At 44.2% G+C, this 21,651-nt stretch overlaps 1 protein-coding gene across 1 annotated transcript in view; it reads left to right on the top strand.

Moving 5' to 3' along the window:
* Window positions 1-472: 472 nt before the first annotated feature.
* The window catches only part of DPYS (dihydropyrimidinase), a 71,373-nt gene continuing 50,194 nt past the window's right edge, over window positions 473-21,651 (top strand). Inside the window, exons 1-4 of the mRNA XM_004580811.4 lie at window positions 473-758; window positions 9,356-9,514; window positions 11,641-11,820; window positions 14,288-14,477. Coding sequence (XP_004580868.2) covers window positions 495-758; window positions 9,356-9,514; window positions 11,641-11,820; window positions 14,288-14,477 — 793 coding nt within the window. The 5' untranslated portion in view covers window positions 473-494. The remainder of the gene's footprint in view (window positions 759-9,355; window positions 9,515-11,640; window positions 11,821-14,287; window positions 14,478-21,651) is intronic.

Consider the following 21,651-nt stretch of genomic DNA (forward strand, 5'->3'; position numbering starts at 1 on the left):
GCTGGTCTTGGCACACACGACACTGCCCACGCACTCTTCATCAGCGTCTTGCAGATACCGGTCTACACAGAAATCCAAGCCCAGCGGCTCTGGCCTGACTAGGGTGCATTTTCCTCGCTGTTGTGTCCGATGTTGGGGTCCCCTCTGTCCCTTTCTCCCGCTCTCGATGCAGGCACACTCTTCTCTAGAGCAGGTGAAGTGGACTACGAGGACCGGGATTCCAAACAACAACAACAAAAAACAACCTCCCAAGACCTTTCCTGCTTCCACTGGCTCACCAAGCTGGGAGGACACCGAAACTCCGCCTGTGACCGGCTAGTGCAGACCTCCTGCCCTCGCCGGGGGCGGAGCCGGCACCTGACTGTGTTTTAAAGGCGCCCGAGTTCTGCCCCGGGCTGCGGGTTTGCGGGGGTTTTTCAGAAGAGGCCCGAGCGTGGAGACTCCCTTTTGCGCGGGGTCCTCCAGGCAGGGCGACCCGCCGCGCACTCCTCGCCATGGCGGCTCCCAGGCGACTTCTGATCCGCGGCGGCCGCGTGGTCAACGACGACGCCTCGCAGGTGGCAGACGTGCTGGTGGAGGACGGCGTGGTGCGGGCGCTCGGGCACGACCTGCTGCCGGCGGGAGGTGCGCCCGCGGGGCTGCGGGTCCTCGACGCCACTGGAAAACTCGTTCTGCCCGGGGGCATCGACACGCACACGCACATGCAGTTCCCCTTCATGGGCTCCCAATCTGTGGACGATTTCCACCAGGGCACCAAGGTACAACCCCTGGCACCCCACATCTGAGCTGCCCACTTCCCCCCACCCCCAGTGGTGCGCCCAATCAAAGCCTCGGGCGAAGAGCATTCTTCCGCTTGTTACCACTTTGACCCAAGGTTAGATCGCTGGGGTGTGTGTGTGTGTGTGTGTACGCGCCATCCCCAGACCTGCAACAGAAAGCAAAGACACAGATGAACTTGGTCCACAGAGGAAGATGTGCCCTAAACAACATTTGGGGAACTTGATGCTAGTTACTTAAACCCCTTTATCATCAGGTATTTGGTAGGACAGGCCATTCATTAGTTGCTTTGGAAATTGACAAACTGATTATTTTTGCCTTTTGCTACAAAGTAACTTGTTCTGAAATTTCATAAACTGAATTTTACACTTTTAAATCTCCCTTCTCTCTCTCTCTCTCTCTCTCTCTCTGGCTACTAGAAAATTGGGAAACCAGCAGGAACATAGAAAGCAGAAAAGCGCTACTGAGATGATACTCTCCCTTTCAACAGATTGTGTCTTGGTGCCTTGTTCTGATGCTTTTAAATGCCTTTTTTTGCACAACTGTGATCGTGTTGTGTATATGTATGTGACGGCATGTGTGTGCCTTGATAAAATTCTCAAACTTCTATTTTCAGTTGTGGTGCAAGCATTTTTGTTACCGCAGAGCTGTCTTTTTAAACGCGGTGCTGTGTGGATGGCAGGGCCGCTGTCCTACCCCACTCTTTGCACCTGCGGGCTGCTGTTTTCTGCTGTCAGGCCCCTAGGATCATTCTTTCTGCAACCACTGAGAAACTACTTCTCTCTCTCTCTCTCTCTCTCTCTCTCTCTCTCTCTCTCTCTCTCTCATCAGGGAGGGGTTGGAATGCGGTGGGGGGGCACCTTCTGCCCTTTCTCAACGTTTCTCGTGTGCACCCAGAGGTCCTAGATTCTTGGTCTTTTATTCATTCCTCGGTCATCCTGAGATTTTTTTCTCTTTTTAAAGATTTTTTTTTTATATCAAAAAAGCACATTTACAGAGAGGAGAAACCGAGAGGAAGATCTTCCATCTGCCGGTTCACTCTGCAAGTGTCCACAATGGTTGGTGCTGAGCCAATCTGAAGCTGGCAGCCAGGAGCCAGGAGACTCTTCCAGATCTCCCATGTGGGAACAGAGTCCCAAAACTTTGGGTCATTCTCTACTGCTTTTCCGGCCACAAGCAGAGAGCTGAATGGGAAGTGGAGCAGCCGGGACACGAACCAGCGTCCATATGGTATGCTGGCCAGTTGAGCCAATGCACTGGCCCCATTCTGGGATTTTCTAACAGGGAGAAATTTACAATTCCTAACTGAGAAGCAAAAATTTTTTTTGCCTCTTTTTTTTATTTTTAATTCATTAATTACATTGTATTATGTGACACAGTTTCGTAGGTACTTGGGTTCTCCCCACCCCTCCCCAAACCCTCCCACCATGAGAAGCAAAATTTTTAGAGTCTGTTATGGTCTCTTGTCCGTCTCTGAAAAGGATTTATCCACCAGCTATTTTTCTAAGCAGCTGTCCAGAAAGGTCATCAGAACATTCCACAAAAACATTTTCTGCATGAACTTCGGTTCTAAAGTGGAAACGATCAGGATATTAAAGTTAAGGGTTGAGCAAGTCCCAAATTCATGTTTAAAAGTTAAACAATGTTCACATGGGGGCAAGTTGTTAGAGTTCGCTGTAAAGCTGGTTGGTTGAATCCAGGAACTAACAGCATCCACCCCCAGACAAAGATGAAGTTCCATGGAAGGGAGCCAGGTGGGTAAACAGGAGCCCACAGGAGCATGCAAATGTTTGCCTGAGTTCTGGAAGGAGGGCACACAGTGGAATTATTTTGCCTTTTTGCTAGTATTCTGGGCTATAGCAGTGGGTCTCTGATTTGAGGAAATAGACAAAGAATCCCTTTGTAAATACTGGTTGTATTCTCCACTGAGCCTAGAGAACATCTTATTGGATCTTATATATATTGTGGAGCAATATTTATCTATCCAACACTTGCTGTAGTGTGCTCAGTACAGTACTTCCAACACTGTACTCAATAGTGCATTATCTTCCAGCAATCTCAGGTGCCATTATCTGCTCTTTACAATAGTAAAAATTGAAACATGAGCTACCTGTCTGAGGCTGCACAGCTAATAAGCAGCTGAGTAGTTCTTCCAATTCAGTTCAGCCTGCCCCATCAATAGACTGTGATTCCTTTGAAAATTAGTCGAATGCTGAGATTTGTCAGGCTGCAGGTGACGGATGAGGATGCTGCATGCGTTGCATGGGACTGTGTGACGGCTCGTCTCTAAAGGAAAGCAGAGCAACCCTTAGACAATACAGTAGCTTTTTACTTTCCTAAGGCCGGAAGCTGGTAAGGCTCACAAAGTGAATACAAACGGAAGGTATTAGACTTGTAAGGCATTTGCATCTGCACTTATAATCGCATCATCTTCAAGGGTACATAAAGGGATACGAGTACAGAAACCTATAGCGTAAAGGTGATCTATCCTGCTTTCACTAGACGGACTCCAAAAGGTTCCACCAATAGCTATTTGCTTTTTGTATCTGCCAGGCTGATCATTTATAATATCTGACAAACAGAAAGGTTATTGTTTGTGGTAATCTGTTAATCGATTACTAGATGGTGATGGGATCCAATTTTAAAAATTAAATATAGGTCAACTAAAGGTTACATATTTGGTAAATCTAATTCATGTCAGAGATTGGTTTAAAGCCTATAATTGATTTACCTAATTACAGGTAAAAGCTTTCTATCTGATGTAACTAATGGAAACAATGTTCCACTCTAAATCATATTTTATTTTGTTGTTCCATAGCATATATACAGCAGTCCTTTAGTAATTCAATATACACAAGAAAGTACAATGGACTAGTTTATTCAATAGAGATTGTGAATTCAGTAAACTGAAGAAATGATGACTTTGTTTTTATTACATACTGTGATAAAAGAGCGAAGTACAAGAGTTTGGCCTGCTTTCAAATATACATATATTTATATTCAGACATATGGGCAGCTTGGAGTAGGTGGATTTGCATTAAAAATCCAGTGGAGTCCGAAGCTGGTAGAAGATTCATCTTTTTAATAATTAGGAAAACACACAGAACACTGTTCCTTCTCTTTTGGGAAAGCCATAAAGTTCACAGATTCCTTAAGAAATGGAATGATGCTTTGCTCTGAACTTTGTGGTTAGAGGTCATCTAGGTGATTCCTTATGAGGCATATGATTAAGCGTGTGTTTGCGGGGGTATTTATAGCGCTTTCTCCCATCGGGAAGCCCAGTGCTTCAGAGACCTTGCTGGCAAATCAAATCTCTTCTGTGGCTTGCCAGAGCTTCTAGCTGGGCAGCAGGACTGTGGGGATTCACCACGCGATTTCAGGGAAGTCACTTCCCCTGAAGTGAGGCCTTGATTAGATGAACAACTTGGTTCCCAAAACAGTACATGCTCATTATCCAGCCCTTAATAATTACTCAGGCATTGTAATCAGACATTGCACATTAGTTGAAACAAAATCACAGAAGTATTTTAAAAAATACTTTCTATCAGCCATACTTTTAGTATTTTGCTTCCACTCTTTTCTGACATTTCTCTTTGGTGGCTAGGGGAGAGACATAGAAACAATTTTTTGTTCTTCTAACCTGATTGACCATACTGTTTCTAGACAGCCACATCCGTGAGTGTTTTCCTATGTCCTTAAACGTCACTGGAACACCTGATCACGTGTCCTCTCTGAAGCAGCTCGTTCTTTCCAGCATCACTGTCTCCACTTTGTGGGATCTGTGTGATTTCTTTTTTCCTGTTAAGAGCAAAGGAAAGTCAAGGAAAGATTGGAATGTGCAGGGACAGCTGGACAGGTATGTGGCAAGTTTGCCTCCTTCTTTGGAGTTCGGAGTGCATTGTTTCCTGATGGTTGCCATGGGGATCGACTTCCAGCTGCTCACAACACAGCTTTGCAGCCTGCTTCTTTTCTTCCACCCTTCCCCTCCTTTCTCTACTCCACTGTGAAGACAAGGGTGTTACAGGGTAGGGCAGGTGAAGTACAGGAAATGGAGCCCCCTGGAGTTGGCAGGAGGCAGTTACCTGGGCTTGTGGGTGAGTTGGAAGGTTGGCACTTAGGTCGCTAGTGTGCATGGCTGGATAGGTTATGATGCCAAGTGTGTTGGCAGCCAGAAGAGGCAGGAAGCTGGGTGTGGACAGAGAAGGTGCAGGATCTCTTTCCAAAGCTGAAGTTGCATCTGGATTTAGGACGCCAGTTGAGATGTTGGAGTTTGCTGTCATAAGTTGTAATGACTCTGAGAAGGCAAGAATTTCAGCCTTGAGCTTTGCTCCAGAAGGTGCATAGGAACTGGTGTGTTTCCATGTCATTTTGCTTTGGTGGAGCACATCCATGCTGGTCTTTAGTGGCATGAACTCACTTGGTTCAGGATGCACTTAGAAATGAAAACTCAGTGGCATCATAAAAAGGAAGAAAATACTTCTGGATACTTTCAATGATGGTTCACAACTGAATATGTTCTTAAATAAAATCTCTGGTTATAGAACATTATGACCTAGTAAGGGTCAGCGTTTACCTTGATTGATGCTCCATTGCAAGGGAGACACTCTAGGCTCCCCTGAGCCTCCTCCCTCCCCACAGGGTTTTAGATAAATTGAAAGGTTTTCAAGGCAGAACAATTGAACTAATTAGGAGATGAGCGAACTGATGTATGAGCCAAGACTTAGGAAGGTGACTGCATTCCATTTGGTTAACTGACAAGTGTAAGTGGGCAGAGATAAGAGATAAATAACAGAATGTGTTGGGTTTCACATCACAGTCTGAAAGACCTTTAGCCCCTTGGTTCTCCTGCATTCTCTATAGTTCCTCTGGATTCACTGCCAGGCTGGGGGTGAGGAGAGGGAGGAGGAGGAAGAAAGAGGAGGAAGAAAGGAAAGTGGCTGCTCTTCTCCTCCTTCTTCTCCCCTTCCCTCTCTCCTCCTCCTGCTTCCTCTGCTCTCCCCGCACCTCTCTCCCAGAGCATTTGTGATCCATCCTTCCACAGAAACCTTTTAAGTTTCAAAGTATAGCCACAGGAATTCCCACCTTCCTTATGTTGAGAAGGGTGGTTCTTTCGCCATCCCATCTTCAATCTGGTCAAAAGGTCCCCAACAGCCCCAACCTGTTTCATCCTGTGTGTAGATGTAGGTCTGTCATAATCATGCACTTTATTCTTCCAACACTGGGTTTTACAATTGAAAGTTTAGCAAATGTTGAAAATAAAATTTAAATAAAGGCAAACTGAAGCAACGTTTGAGAATTGCTACCCAGAAATAGCTCTTGTGGCAGTTTTGTCTTGGCCCAGTCCTATTTTGTCTTGAGTGCCTTGTGTCCCAGAGCATGTTACTGTCCTTTGTGTGTCCTGCTTTTTTGTCCTTAGCCTCTGCCATCTGGCATCCCTCACAAAGTCACTTCCACATCTCTCTGTTGTCCATGCCTGTTCTTCACCTCTGGGTCTTCATTTCTTCTCATTTACAGACACCACCAAGTGAACACGTCTGTGCCTGACGCTGACTGCCAGAAGTCCACACCTAACTCACACTCCTCCTAAAACACCAGGTGGCGCTCTCCTCTCTTCACTCATAAGCCATCTCCATCACCCCAGTCCACTGGAGTTAGCCACCTCCCTTTCTGCATCTTACTGTACTGGGAACCACCACTTCCTATAACCTCCAGTCACCTTATTCCTGCCCTTTGCTCCATTCTGATGAATTTCTGACTCTTCTCCACCCATCCTGTTTCTCAGAGCCTCCTCTGGTATTATGTACCCCTAGAGGTCCAGGGACTCTGTCCTACCTTAGTCTCTTGCAAGCTGTGAGAGTTTAGCCAAATCATTTAAAGGCTCTGGGTTCAGCTTCCTCCACTCTAAAATGGGTTAGTAATAATAACTACTAATAGAACTGTTGAGATGACTAAACAAGCAAAAACATCGGAACAGTTTCTGTCTCCTTAGAAGTACCCCGCCTGAGTTACTCACTAGCAACAACCACATGTATGGCCTAATTCTGACTTGACCCCAGGTTTCTGTGATCTCCGAGTTGATCTTCCCCCTTTGTAAACCTCAGTTGTCTTTTTCTCTGGGTCTTTTCTAGGGAGAGTAGTAGCTTTTACCTCTCTGTAACATTTTCTATACTACCATTTATTACAAAACTTGCTGTTTTCACAAATTAGGTATTTTATTATAATTATTTGCTCATATTTATGTGTTTCTCCCTTTAGGCTATAAATACTCTGAGACCACAATATGTAATGGGGCTATCCGAGCTAACAATTTTAGAATATGTAATTCACATAAAATATAATTCAGCCATTTATAGTGAACAATTCAGGGCTAGAATTATAGCATGGCAAGTAAAGCCACCACCTATGACACCAGCATCCTATATGGGCATCAATTCAGTTCCAGCTGCTCCACTTCTTTTTAGAAAATATTTATTTACTTTTATTGGAACGTCAGATATACAGAGAGGAGGACAGACAGAGAGCAAGATCTTCCATCCATTGATTCACTCCCCAAGTGGCTGCAGTGACCGGAGCTGAGCCGGTCTGAAGCCAGGAGGCAGGAGCCTTGCTGCAGTTAGGAGCTCAAGAAGGGCGTGTGGAGTTGGTTAAAGAGAAAAGATGGACCACTATAATTTCATGATCATAAGGGACAATGCAAGAAGACTGTCCCCTTTATTTATACAGACACGGTCACAAACTCTCGCACAGACTTTTTCTATCAGGGTCAAGTGGGTGTTTTAAGGCTTGATTTTCTAGTTTTCTTCTACCACTTTAATTAACAGAGTTTCTGTTGGAAAAGTGCTCTTCATCCTCAGGGATGTCTGTGTTGTACGGGGAAGGCTCTTGAAGAAACAAGGAGACAAGGTTCATCTATATTCAAAGAACAATACAGAGCCTGAGAAATTTTTTTCTGGTATTGTCATCACAACATGAGGTATTTTTAAGGAAATGCAAGTATGCATTATTTTGCTATGAATAAGGCCATGCTATTTAAAAGTGGAAACCAAGTACGTGGTTTTTTTTGACAAAATGTGATTTTAAAGAACAAAAAGAAAATTGGAGTAGGGCCAAGTAACTTAAGACAAAATAAGCCAGAAAAGGAAAGCAGAACAACCGTGGTCTACCAAGTATGGTATGGGGTATTTGGTGAGACTGGGGAGCTTTGTAGGGAAGGCTCAGGGGGTGTTTGAAGGGGCTTGGGAAGGAGGCTGGTGGCACTGCTTCCTCGGAGCCGGCTTTGGGATAAGACAGTGGAAAGAAAGGGCAAACACTGGGAAGCTGAACTGGGTCACCTGGGCTATGGAGGCATCCTGAGATGAAGCTCCCAGAGCATCTGCTGTGAGTTTCCTGGTGTCAAGCACAGTGTGTCCATCAGCTTAGCTGACTCCTCCAGAGAAGCCTGTAGTTCTGATGCACTCATTGTTCTTACTTTGCAGGGGAGTCAGAGGCACTCAGGCTGTTCAGGAAGTGCTTGGGAGACCAGAGTTAAGCAGGGCTGAACTGGGTTCCGTGTCCTGGACTCTGCAGCCCCAAGAGCCCCTGCCCTCAGAAATAGTTTCTAAAGAATATGTGATATAATGCAATGTGATGTGCCTAGGTAGGAGATAGATTGAGGGTTAAGATGGAATATAAGGACTTACACAGCATTCTAAGAAGATGAAAGTTGGGGCTGACATTATAGTGTAGCCGGTAGTACCATTCACTGCGAGGCTGGTGCCCCAATATGGGCATCAGTTGAAATTCTGACTGCTTTGATCTGATCCAGCACTCTGCTGATGGCCTGGGAAAAACTGCAGAGGACAGCCCAAGGGCTTGGGTTCCTGCACACATGTGGGAGTCTTGGAAGAAGCTCCTAGCTCCTGGCTTTGGATCAGCTCAGGCCATTGCAGCTATTTGAGAAGGGACCAGTTCACGGTAGATCAAGTTCTCTCTCCCTCTCTCCTTCTTGCTGTTTGTCCATCCCTCTAACTATAATCTGCTTTTCAAATAAATAAAAGTATTTTTAGAAAGCCATTTGTAACATTTATTTTCATTCTGAATGCAGCCAGAGTGTGTTCTACCTACTGGTTTACTGTCCATGTGCCTTCAAAAGGCAGTGGCAGGAGTCTAGAATTCAGTCTGAGTCCCTTGTGTAGATTCTAGGGACACTAAGCCTGACCTGCAGCCTCCCAGGTGTGCATTAGCACGAAGCTGCAGTCAGTAGTGCAGCTGGTACTGGAACTCAGTCACTCCAACATGAGATGAAGGCATCCAAGCAGTGTCTTAACCACTATAACACGGTTTTGTCCCCAAAGCTATATTTATCTGTCAGAAACGCTGCTATGATTTTGTGGCAAAAAGACCAGCAGTTTTTATGCTTCAAACTTTATGCAGAATCTATCCATGTCGCTCTGGGTCTTTTAAATAGGAAACACGTTTGTGCTATGTCTGGACCCTTGGCATCTGCCCAAAGGCGTGCAAATGCACGATACTCAAGGTGTCTGAGGACTTGCTTCACCAGATCATGGACAGCCATGTGTTGACCCTCTTGTGATTTCAGGCTGCTCTGGCAGGAGGCACCACCATGATCATCGATTTTGCCATTCCTCCGAAAGGGGGCTCCCTCATCGAGGCCTTCGAGACCTGGCGCAGCTGGGCTGACCCCAAAGTGTGCTGTGACTACAGCCTCCATGTGGCGGTGACATGGTGGAGTGACCAGGTGAGGCCCTGGAGTTCCAGGTTATTTCATTTCTTGCCCTGTTCCTTGCTCTGCACAAAATCGTGATATGGAACACAAGAAACCTGTGACTTTGGTTGCCCCAAAAGTGGCTGGAGGTCACCCATGCAGGGAAGAGTTTTCATTGCACGTGCTTTGGCTCCTTTTACATTTGAGTCCTATCAAAAGAAAATCATGTGATAATGAATCGTCTATGTGTATTCACAACATCCCTTTTGACGTTTAATCTATGAATTGCAGATGCTTTAAATGTGATTTTTAAAATGAATTTATTTGAGAGGCAGAGTGCTTCCAGTTGTTCACTTTCCAAATGCTGGTGACAGCTGACCCTGGGGACATACTCCAGGTCTCCCAGAGCAGAGAAAGGGACCCAGTGCCTCAGCCATCTCCCCTGTCTTTCAACATTTACGTTAGCAGGAAGCCAGAAGAGTGAATGGAGTCAGGTGTCTAACCAGGGACACGCCAAATGCCTACCCCTTAGTATAATTTAAAAAGTATTCATTTCCCTTTCCCTCAATTTTGATATCTCTGGAACCTTCTAGCGCAATGCCTCCATTCCCACTTCTACCCTTCTTGAGAGGGTGGAAAAGAGGAAAAGCCCTTTCCTTGCCAACTGTCTCTTGTCGCTGGACTCTTCCCACATTGTTTTGCTGATGTTACCCCTGGTAGCCATTCATTCTAGAACTCTCTCAGCCTTCTGCATCCAGGAATTATGTAGGCATGTCAGAAATAATAACCTGATTCAGAGGAAAAGAATCGTTTTGGGAGATATCAAAATATGTTGACTTTTCCCCCATTTAAATGTGTGTGTGCTTAGGAAACGTTTTGGGAGTTTAGGTAATATTGTTGCACATTGGACTTAATTCCAAAATGCCATTAAGGGTTTGGCATGGTGACATGAGTCACATGTTCTCACCCCAACTTTCAAATTGTAAGCATAGTCATGAAGTTGATATAAGCCAAGTAATGAACCTTTATCCAAAATGCATCATTCAAATAGCCAGGTACTTAGCCCACAGCTATGGTTAGATATTCCCCAAAACGGCTATTCTAAGTGATGCGCCTGAGCTCTTCTGTATCTGTCCTTTCTTTCTCCCTTCCATCCTCTTACTTTAGGCCAAGATTAATTATCCTGTGCTTATTATATATGTATTGTTTAGGCAGTTTTATTTGTTCAAACCTTCTTTTGTTTGCTTTGTGAACTCTTTGTGAGGCTGTCTTGCAAAGGTGATTTCTGAATTGATTTTAATCTCAACCTGGCCCTCACTGTTGGTTACCTGAAGGACTCTGAGATGCTTTTCTGCTCCAGGGTCTTGGGAGCAGCCAGCACTCACTCCCCAGGTTACATGGCTGTGCTGGCTCTACGCCAAACTGTAGATTTCTTTGAATTTCTTACGTGGGCCAGGGGTAATCTACGTTGTCATATTATAATTATTATTTGAAAAGGAGAAAGACAAAGAGATCCATCCACCACCTCACTCTCCGAAGGCTGCAATAGCCAAGACCGTGGCAGGCAAAACTCGGAGCCTGGAATTCAGTCTAGGTGTCAACATGGGTTAGCAGGGATCTGGCCACTGAACCCCTCGCTGCTGCTTCCTGTGTAAGAAGCAGAGCCAGAAATCAAACCCAGATGCTCCAGTGGGACACAGGGGTGTCCCAAACACCACACCAAATGCCTTTCTCTCCTTTTATGTCTTCTACTTCCTGCCTCTAATAACCATCCTGTGGTTTTCAGACTTGAGCCATACCCTGTACCTTGTATTAGCTTTGCTTTCTTTTAGATGTAAGATTGCTTCTGTTCCTGCCACATGGCTTCATTTTCACTTTCTGGAATAAATTCCTCCAATAGGGAATGCAGCTACTTTTATTTCCAGTTAGAGAATTGAAGCACTTTCAGGAAAGCAATGACGTTCTTGATTTTTTCAAAGCCTCAGGTTAGTGACACTTACCATCAAACTGAGTATATATATGCTGGGGAAGAATCAAGACCTTAACTGCATTTTTCTGGAACTGAACTGGTTTTCTGATCTTAGTTCTCTTCCAAATTCAAGATAGTGGAGAATGCTGACATTAAAATTTAAGAGTGATGTGTTGTTATACCATCTTAGGTGAAGGAGGAAATGAAGGTCTTAACGGAAGAGAAAGGTGTTAACTCTTTCAAGATGTTTATGGCCTATAAGGATCTGTACATGGTGAACGACGTGGAGCTGTATGCAGCCTTCTCTCGGTGCAAGGAAATCGGAGCGATTGCTCAGGTCCACGCCGAAAACGGAGACTTAATCGCTGAGGTAAGGAATGTGGCATAGCTGCGATTCCGGCATCCCACATGAGCACCCGTTCGTATCCTGGCTGTTCCGCTTCTCATTCAACAGCCTGCTAATATGCCTGGGGAAAGCAGGTGGCCCAAGTATCTGAGGTCCTGTATCCACATGGGAGACCCAGATAAAGCTCTTGGCTTTAGCCTGTCTCAGTCCTGTTTGTTGTGGCCATGCAGGCAGTGAGCCATTGGATGGAAGATTCTCTCTCTTTTGGTGTCTCCCTCTCTTTCTGTAACTCTTTCAAATAAACAAATAAATAGGTCCTTTAGAAATTGCAGAAGTAAGCATCTGTGACCTAACCCTTCTGCAAAATGAAAACAGCTGTGGTTTAAGAAGACGATGGACACACTGTATTGTGAGAACAGAAAGCCAGACACAGTTTTTCCACGGTCCACCCAGGGTTGCTTTCGGTGAACTTGGTCGCTGCTCTTAAGTTTCCTCAGGTGCATTATGTGCCCTGGCAGGAGGATTTCCCCTTTGCAAACCAGCTCTCTGAGCTGGACGACAAACCCGTGTGTCTCACAAGCCCTGAATGCTTTCCTTGTGCGCAGCACTGCTCTGTATTTGGCTTCCTGAGCAGAACACAGTGTGGACATCACGCCTGTGGTCTGATTAGAGAGATTTTTTAAAAAGATTTATTTATTTTTATTGCAAAGTCATATATATATAGACAGAGAGACAGAGAGGAAGATCTTCCATCTGCTGATTCACTCCCCAAGTGACCGCAACTGCAGGAGTTGCGCTGATGCAAAGCCAGGAGCCAGGAGCTTCTTCCAGGTCTCCCACATGGGTGCAGGGTCCCAAGGCTTTGGGCCGTCCTCGACTGCTTTCCCAGGCCACAAGCAGGGAGCTGGATGGGAAGTGGGGCTGCTGGGATTAGAAGGTGATGACTTTAGCCACTAGGCCATCACACCAGGTAATTGGGGAGATTTTTAAGCCACAGCTTTTCAAATACTGAGAATTCAAATGTGCTCTGGAGGAACAAATGATGTTGATTTCTCATGTACTTCCACTGTTAATACCCAAAGGGGACACCAGCTGCAGGATTTGCAAAGTTGTCCCTTATCCTTTACGGGCTGTTGGTGTTCCCCCAAGGCTCAGCTCCCATTAACTTGAGTGAGATTGAAATACAGTGGCCAGAAAGCATGAGAGAAGGATAGATAATGAGATGAGAGCCTCGGCTATAAAATCAACAAGAGTGGCATTTTTATTTACTGCTTAATTCTTAAATTGACTTATTTATTTGAAAGAGGGGGGAGAGAGATAAAGAGATCTTCCAGCTGCTGGTTCACGCCCCAGATACTTAAAGCAGACAAGGGTTGGACCAGGTCAAAGTCAGGAGCTTGGACCCCAGACTGAGTCTTCCATGCTGGGGGACGGGGCTGGGACCCAATGTATCAAGGCGATGTTTGAGCCATCACCTGCAGTTTCCCCTGGTCCCCATCAACAGGAAATTGGAGTTCAGAGTGGAGCTGGGACTCAAACCGAGGCATCTCAGTATGAGATGCAGTGTCTCCTTTGCTGTGCCAAATGTCTGCTCTCAGGCAAGACTTTAAATTCAAGTTTTCTACTGCCTGGCCTTGACACTGGGAAAGTCATTTTACTGCTTCCAGTCTTAATGCCTGTTAATATTTTTAAAGATAAATACATTTGAAGAGGGGACTGGTACAGTATCACTTGGTGGACTGGGTTGGAGAACTAGGAAGATGATGACTAAGTTTTTTAAAATGGTGAAAATAATTCTGTGATGCATTACCGTGAAGTGAGTCACTTCAACAAGTGTCTATAGTGTTTGTCTTGAACCAATTTTTGGTCTTAAATATGAACATTGCTTTTCAAGGAAATTGATTAGAACTATCCTTGCAGCAAACATTTTCTTTTGTTTTCAATTTATTTAACTAAATCTGTCTTAATTCTATTTGAAAGACAGAGAGATGAAAAAAGCGGAAAAGGGAGAGAGATCTCTGCTAGCTGGTTTACTCCCCATATGTCTGCTGCAGCCTGGGCTGGGGCAGGTTGAATCCAAGAACCCACAACTCCACCCACATTTCCCATGTGGACAGCAAGGATCCAAGCAAACTTGAGCCATCACCTGCTGCTTCCCAGGGTACACATAAACAGGAGGCTGGAATCAGGAGTGGGGCTAAGATGCAAACCCAAGCTCTCAGTACAGGGTGTGAATGTCCCAAGGCGACATCTCAGCCACTGCACCAAGCACCTGTCCACTTTGCCATCTGTTCATTCAGAAGAACTTGATAGTGAAATGTGCATCTGGAAAATGACCATCAATATGCTATCAGAATGTTGAGATTGTGTTTACCCTCCACAATCCTGTAGGCACACACACATTCACACATAAACATAACCTGGCAACGCATTTCATTTACAATAAAATGTGGTATTTCTCACCAGTCAATCTTCCTGCTGTCTTTTTAAGGGAGCAAAGAATATGCTGGCTTTGGGAATAACAGGCCCGGAGGGCCATGAGCTGTGCCGGCCAGAAGCAGTGGAGGCAGAAGCCACGCTGAGAGCCATCACCATCGCCAGCGCCGTGAACTGCCCCCTGTACATTGTGCATGTGATGAGCAAGTCTGCAGCCAAGGTCGTGGCCGATGCGAGGAGAGATGGTAATTCCTGAATGGAGCCCTCTTGTAAATGCAACATTCATCAACATGTTAGATAAGCTACCTTTCACCCCTGCTTCTGCCTAGGAGAAACTTGCATGTGGGTTTCCAGACCCTTCCACCTGCCTCTGCAGAAGCGTTCAGTGTCCACCCTTTCCCATCTGTCAAGCTTTCACTCTCTGCTCGTCTCCTTGGATCCTCTCTTCCTGCAGGATCTTTCTTCCACAGCCTGGTAACTTTAAGCTATTTCTCTCAGCCACATGCTCATACCCTCAAAACCACTAACAGCCATGTTTGAATCTACTAGTTAAATGCAAAGCTCTCCGGTTAATCCTAAGTAAGTTTCTCTGTTACAAAAACTCCATCCATCCTCTCACACCTGAATCTGGGCACCAGTGAATGCAAATTTCCCTTGAATGGAATCAGTTTGTCTGCAGGCAGCCTGTGCATTGGGGCAGTTGGAGCAATTATCCGTATGATATTTTTGTGATGATTATTTTAAGACATTAAAGCCAAAGTTATTTTTATCCCCAAATTGCCCACTTGCCCCAGTTCTCTAGTTCATTGAACTGAGTGTATAATATAAATAGTCATCTTAAAAGAGACAAATTTTGTATTTCGGGTAACAGTGGAGAAAGGAAATAATCTTTATGCATTTGCCAGAAATGATCAAAGAAGGTTGAGAGGCAAGTAACGTGCATTTATTCAGTGATTTCTGGTCCAGAGAAGCTTCTGTTATGCCACCTGTGGGAGCCCAGCTAATCAGACGCAGTGTGGTGAATCAATATCCCCACCGGTTTGGTGTGTTTCACTGATGCTAACTACATTTTATAGTACACGCTATAAAAACCATGGAAATGGGTCTGGCTTGTCTATAGCTGAGGCTGAAATAGATTTTGTCAAAGTTGTTGCCTGCTGTTGAAGGTTAAATAGGGATTTTTTTCAGGTTCTGTGCATCTTTAAACTGTAGCCTTTAGCCCGGCATGGTGGCCTAGTGGCTAAAGTCCTCACCTTGCATGCCCAGGATCCCATATAGGTGCCCGTTCTAATCCCGGCAGCCCTGCTTCCCATGCAGCTCCCTGCTTGTGGCCTGTGAAAGCAGTCGAGGAGTCCCAAAACCTTGGGAAGCTGCACCCACATGGGAGACCTGGAGAACCGACCTTCAAAAAAAAGTCCTGCACTGCCATTTTAGCGATAGTTATAAATTTTCGCCCACCAGATGGCGCCATTGCCAACCCTATGGAATCTGTTGTGTGTTATTTTTTCCTGTATTAAGGCGTGTGCCAGGATCACAGCATTTGAAAGTGATTTGGGGATCTGGGGCAGTAAAATAGGCAGCAATGGCCAGTCCTAACTCACTGGCAAACCAAAGGTTTTACATTTGGTCAGGAAGCGGTTTCTTAATCTTGGGCACTGATTTTGCACTGGGACAGAATCCCAGGAGTGGTAGAGTAGAATTATAGTGAAGGTTTTGGAAAAAACACCAGGGGAAATAAACTACACAGACATATCAGTTTCACCTTAAATTACATTAAAATTTGGCTTCATTTGTTGAATATGTAAAACATTTACACTAAAAGAATATATTGTCAAGTAATTCTTACTTGCTTTACACCATTTCCCACCCTGTATAAGTAATTGTTTTTATTCATTTATTTCTGCCCTATCTTTACAGCATTTCTCTTTATAATAAAGATATATATTTATAAGTATTTACTATTAATGAGATGTTATTTATATTACTAGATATATAAATATGATTTATACTCATATAAAATATCTGTTATTCCCTTCTTTCCCTTGCAAAAAGGCAGCACACTGTATACAGTGTCTGAAATTTTGCATTTTTCTCCCTTTGAAAATATGTCCTAAAGGTCAACATGTATAAAATACAAATTTTAGTCAATCTCTTATGGGTGAAAAAATGCACTGCTGTATTTATTCAACCAGTCCCTGGTTGATGGATGTTTTGGCTACCCCCAATCTTTAACAATAGTGAACCTATGCTGCCTCATATTTGTAGAAGGTAAATTAGCTTCTTGTTGCTGCTGTAATGGCTTGCCATAAATGCCGCTTTTCTTATCCCACCATTCGGAATGTTAGAAGTCTGCAGGGGTTCTCACTGGGCTCTCAGCAAGGTTTCCCCAAAGCTGCATTCCTTCCAGGAGACTCCAAGGGAGAGATCCTCCCTGGCTTCTCCAGCTTCTCCAGCCTCTCCTTGCTGACCCCAGGCTCGTGGGCACGTGGTCCCTTCCTCCAACCTCAGGACAGGCGTGGTTCTTCTCACACTACACTTGTCTGACCTCCTCTCTTGCCACTGCAGGGATCCTTGCATTATGTTGAGACCCCCTGATACATTCAGAATAACATTTTCTTCTCAAAGCATATAAATTTTGCGACACTTGTAAAGTCTTTTTTTGTAAGATAAATAATTCATAGGGAATGGGGGACTGGGAGGTTGATATCTTAGGGATGCCTATCTGTGTGTTCTGCCTAACACAATGGCTATCTTCAGGCTTGATTTCTAGAAGTTCAACTGCATATGTATGTTTTTGCTCTGTTGCTAAATTTCTTTCCAAATGGTTTATAACTATGGAATATTTCAAATGTCACTCCAAATGTCTTAGCTCGATGGGAATTATTATGATAGAGAAAATACCCTAATCTAAAGTTGTCCAAGAGGCAGGGGAACTCCAGAATAAGCGGAGAGACTTCCCACCCCTTCCCATGATCAAGCACGAACCGGAAGGCAACAAGGGGCAGGTGGGACACACACGTTGTCAGTTTTTCATACGGTGGTTGCATCAGCCAAGCAGGGAAAGACCCTGAGGGAGTGTGGCAGGACAGGAGCTGCTAGACCACGTGGACCTTCCGTGGAAACTACCCTGAGAGCCTTCGCTTATCATCTAACGTGATTTCTGAATGTGAAATTGTAGTCATTGCCATTTTGTTTGAATAAGACGTAATTCTTTCTACCTTACAGATTTGTCAAAGGAAAGCTTTTCCCCTGTAAGTTCCTTCGCCTGCATGTTCTGTCTTCTGGGGCTTTCATACTCACAGTGTGGTCCCAAGAAGGCAGCACTGGCAGTGCCCAGGAGCTCGGTAGACATGCAGAGCCTTGGACCCTATCCCAGACCCGCTGAATCATAAGTGCATTGTAACTGGAGCCCCGGGGTGACTAGTATATGTGTTCAAGTCAGAATCAGTGCTCTAGGAGGCCCGAAGGATACCCAGTTATTGATTGCCCGTATTGTAGTGGCCTAGCTATGCAATGATATTAAGTTTGATTTTATTGTCTCACTGCCAACTACATACTCAAAAAGAAGCATCCTGTTTATGGCAATTAACATTGTTTGCTGAGTACTTAATATGTGCACAGCTTAGGGTAGTAGTTAACATAGATTTTTTTTCATCTTGGGCTTTGCTATACTTAATTTTATGAATGTTTTTTAATATACAGGATCTTTTCTTAAATTGTCATAATGTTTCAAGCTCAATTTTCTGTTTTGTGGCTGATAAGATTAAGGCTTGCAGAAACACCAAGTTATTTGTTAGTGAATAATATACTTGGAATTCAAGCCCAAATCTATCAGATCATAAAACTTAAACTTTTTATTTTGTATAATAATTGATTGTTTTTATTTTTCAAGCATAATTAATTCTTGGCATTGCACGTTAAAACTGGAAGATATTTATCACTGTTGTGACACTTCATCATCATTAATAGAATAACATGTGCCAGGAATGGTTCAGAGTGATTCTATCTTTAATTTTTGGTGATTATCTCTAAAATTCTTAGTGATGAGTTTGTAAGCAGTGATTTTTTTTTTAATCACTTGAATTCCAGCTATGAAACCTGAACATTTGGCTTATGTGGAGCATACCTCTTACCTCCTGAACTTTGTTAGGAAAACAGGTCACTTCAAGAAATATGTTTAAATGTTTGTCTCATGACTATGAATGGCATCTCTTATGTCGCTGCTAGTGTGAAGAAGGCGTTTAGAGGCCCTGCATCACCTTGTCTGCTGCTCCAGCGTCTTGGCTTCCCACGGACAGGGACACAGCACCTACAGTTAGTTGACCGAGTGCAGTGAACTTGTCCATGTCTGTCCGTAGGCTGGTCTACTTTAGAATTGTTGCAATGTAAGATCGTGGAAATATTCTCTGCAGAAACAGTGAGAAGAGAACAACAGAAAATTTTATATCACAAAATAGAATAAGATGATTAAAATGCTTGAGAAAGCAATTTCTGAATATCAAGCGGGTTTCTTCACTCCAGTAAGATTCTTCAAGAACATGTCTGACTTTAGTCTGTTTTGTAGACTAATTGTTACAAGGTCGTTATTGTCTTGCCAAGTTTCTTGCTTCTCCTGGAACTGTTTTCTTGTTTATTTATTTTTTTAAATGTTCATAACAGAGGCGAGGGGATGGGCATTGCAGACCCATGTGGGTCTGTGGGTCCCTGGTAGGGACCGAGAGGGTGGGGCTGGGGAGAGAAACATGTCTGCGGCAGGGGTGGAGGTGGGTGGGCCGGTGAGGTAGGGGGAAGGGAAGAGGGGTGCACTGGCTCCATATTGTCAGACTACATTAGGGGGTGAGGAGATGCCACCTCTTGGGCATTGCTGAGGGGAAGAGTGTTCTGGGGGTGTTACTTAAGTGGTAGATGGATAACACTGACAATGAGCGGGCGAGGTGTGACCTCCTGCCTCTGGTCCAGGCATGCTGCACAATTGGCCCTGTTCTTCCCTCACCTAGTGAATGCTTGTCCCTGGATGGAAGCTTTACCTTCAGTGCCTGTGCCCCTGCATCTTCTCGATTGCTCTAAAATGTTGTTCTCCTTCAACTTTTCTAATTAGCTTTCTTAAAGAAAGGTAGAGAAATGAGACATATGCCATCTTGACTGCATCATGAGTTTCCAGCTTCTTCATCATAATTTCTATTGAACAGCATTAGTTTTTTTCTCGCAGAAATTAGTTTTTGGGAGGAGAATCTTCTGAATTTTCATTTTCTTAAAAGGTTCATTTATTTGAAGTACAGAGTTATAAGGAAAGATCAAAGGAGACAGAGAGAGAGACAGAAGAGAGAAGTTACAAAGAAAACCCGAGAGAGAAAGAGAGAGAAAGAGAGAGAGAAAGAGAAAGAGAGAGAGAGAGAGAGAGAGAGAGAGTCACCTGTTGTTTCGTTGGTTCACTCCCTAAATGGCAACAACTGAAAGGTTCAAGATACTTTTTTTTTTGGTTTTCAGGTTAATTTATTTTAATTTGTCTCAATAAAACACAACTCTTATATCCGTGTTCCTGCATTTACACATATTATTTTCATTGCAAACTTACAAATAAAATGTTTCTTCATGCTTTTCATGTAAGAAAAATCTTCTACCTTCTGGTTCACTCTCCACATGGCCACAGTGGCAGGAACTGGGCCAGGCTGAAACCAGGAGTCTGGTGCTTCTTTTGGGTCTCTCACATGGGTGCAGGGAACTGAGCACCTGAACCACCCTTCACTGCTCTCCCAGTCATAGTCGCAGGGAGCTAGATTGGCAGTGAAGCAGTTGGATCTTGAACTGGCACCCATAGGGGATCTCAGCATTGCCAGGGAGAGGCTTAACGCTATGCCACAAAGCTGACTCTTCTCTCATCTCTCAGACATTTTGAAAAATAGAATTTCATGGCTGCGGGGAAAGTAACATTTGTAGAGTTGGTTGCCATCACAAAATAGCACAGGCTAAGTAGCTGAGACAGTAGAAATGGTTTTCTGGTAGTTCTGGAGTTTGGAGACCTGAGGGGAAGGTTTTGGGAGAGTTGGTTGTGGAGAGAGACAGTTCCAGGCTCTCTCCCTGGCTCAGAGGAGGCCATTAACTTGCTGGGTCTCCACCTGATCCTGCCTCCTTGAGTCTGGGTCAATGTTCTCATCCTATGAAGACCATAGTCTTTTAGGATTAAGCCCCATCCTGATGACTTCATGTTAGCGTTATTTCCTCTAAATAAGCTTTATTTCCATGTATTCCGAGGTAGTGACAGAACTTCACTCTTTGTATTTGATGAAAAACGCAACTCAGTTTATATTTTGAACTGACTCCCACATTAGGGGCATGATTGTGATTGTGATTTTATTTTGTACATAAGAAAAAACTGACATGAAGAATAGTGACTCACCTTTTACAAAAATCATGGGCTGAAAAACAAATATTTATTTATTACTTGTTTGTTTATGTTTTGGAAGGCAGATACACACAAAAAGAGTTTGAGAAACAAAAACACACACGCACATCTTTCACCTGTTAATTTTGTTTCCGAAATGCCTATGGCAGCCAAGGTTGGACAAACCAAGGTGAAACCAGGAGCCTGGAGCTCAGCTCAGGTTTCTCTCACGGGTGGCAAAGACCTTGCCAGTCGAGCCATCCCTTCTGCCTCCTAGAGTGTGCCTTAGCAGGAACTGGGAGCTGAGCCGGAACTCAAGCTCAAACACCCTGAGAGAGAGTGCTGACCTCTCAGGTGGCGTTTTGACCGCCGTGACACATTTCTGTCCAGATAATTTTTGCAGTGCTTGTATTTTCCTTTTTGGTGGGCAAGATTTCTACTCTGGACAGCTAGGCAGCTTCTCCCCCATTTTCCCCTAAGGCCTTTAACAGACCTCATGAGGCAGTGTGCTTCTTGTAGCACCTCCATTCCTGTGAACATCACATCATCACCTTCATCTAACACATGAGTTGTTTGATCAGGGTAAGGGCTGGTCTGGATTGAGTTGGCAGGATTCAGTGTTTGGAAATCTTTAGAAACTTTCTGAGAGCAAGATGCCTTTGAGTGGGAGGGTACGTTGTTAAGTGCAAAGTGGAGGAAGAAAGACAATGGGTACATAGGATGTCACTAACATAGAACATGCATGTTGAGACAGTGGGGTAAGATTAATGATGTGGATGTCCTCATGTCCCAAGGGTTGTTGAATCACCTGGTCTTGGAGTGCAGCAGGGACTACCAGACTCAGGACAGGTATAGCACTTTCATTGCCAACCTACTAAGCGCAATAGACAAAACCAGTACATGAATTGGAAAACTGTGTGGTCACATTTGCCAAGCTTGTGGTTGACTTAAATATATTTTTTTTGAAATTACATGCTCTTGACCAAGAAATGACACTTTCGCTAATACAGTTGTATGTAATACAGGATCCCAGCTCT

Source organism: Ochotona princeps, chromosome 9 (assembly GCF_030435755.1).
Source record: "Ochotona princeps isolate mOchPri1 chromosome 9, mOchPri1.hap1, whole genome shotgun sequence".
NCBI lineage: Eukaryota > Metazoa > Chordata > Mammalia > Lagomorpha > Ochotonidae > Ochotona > Ochotona princeps.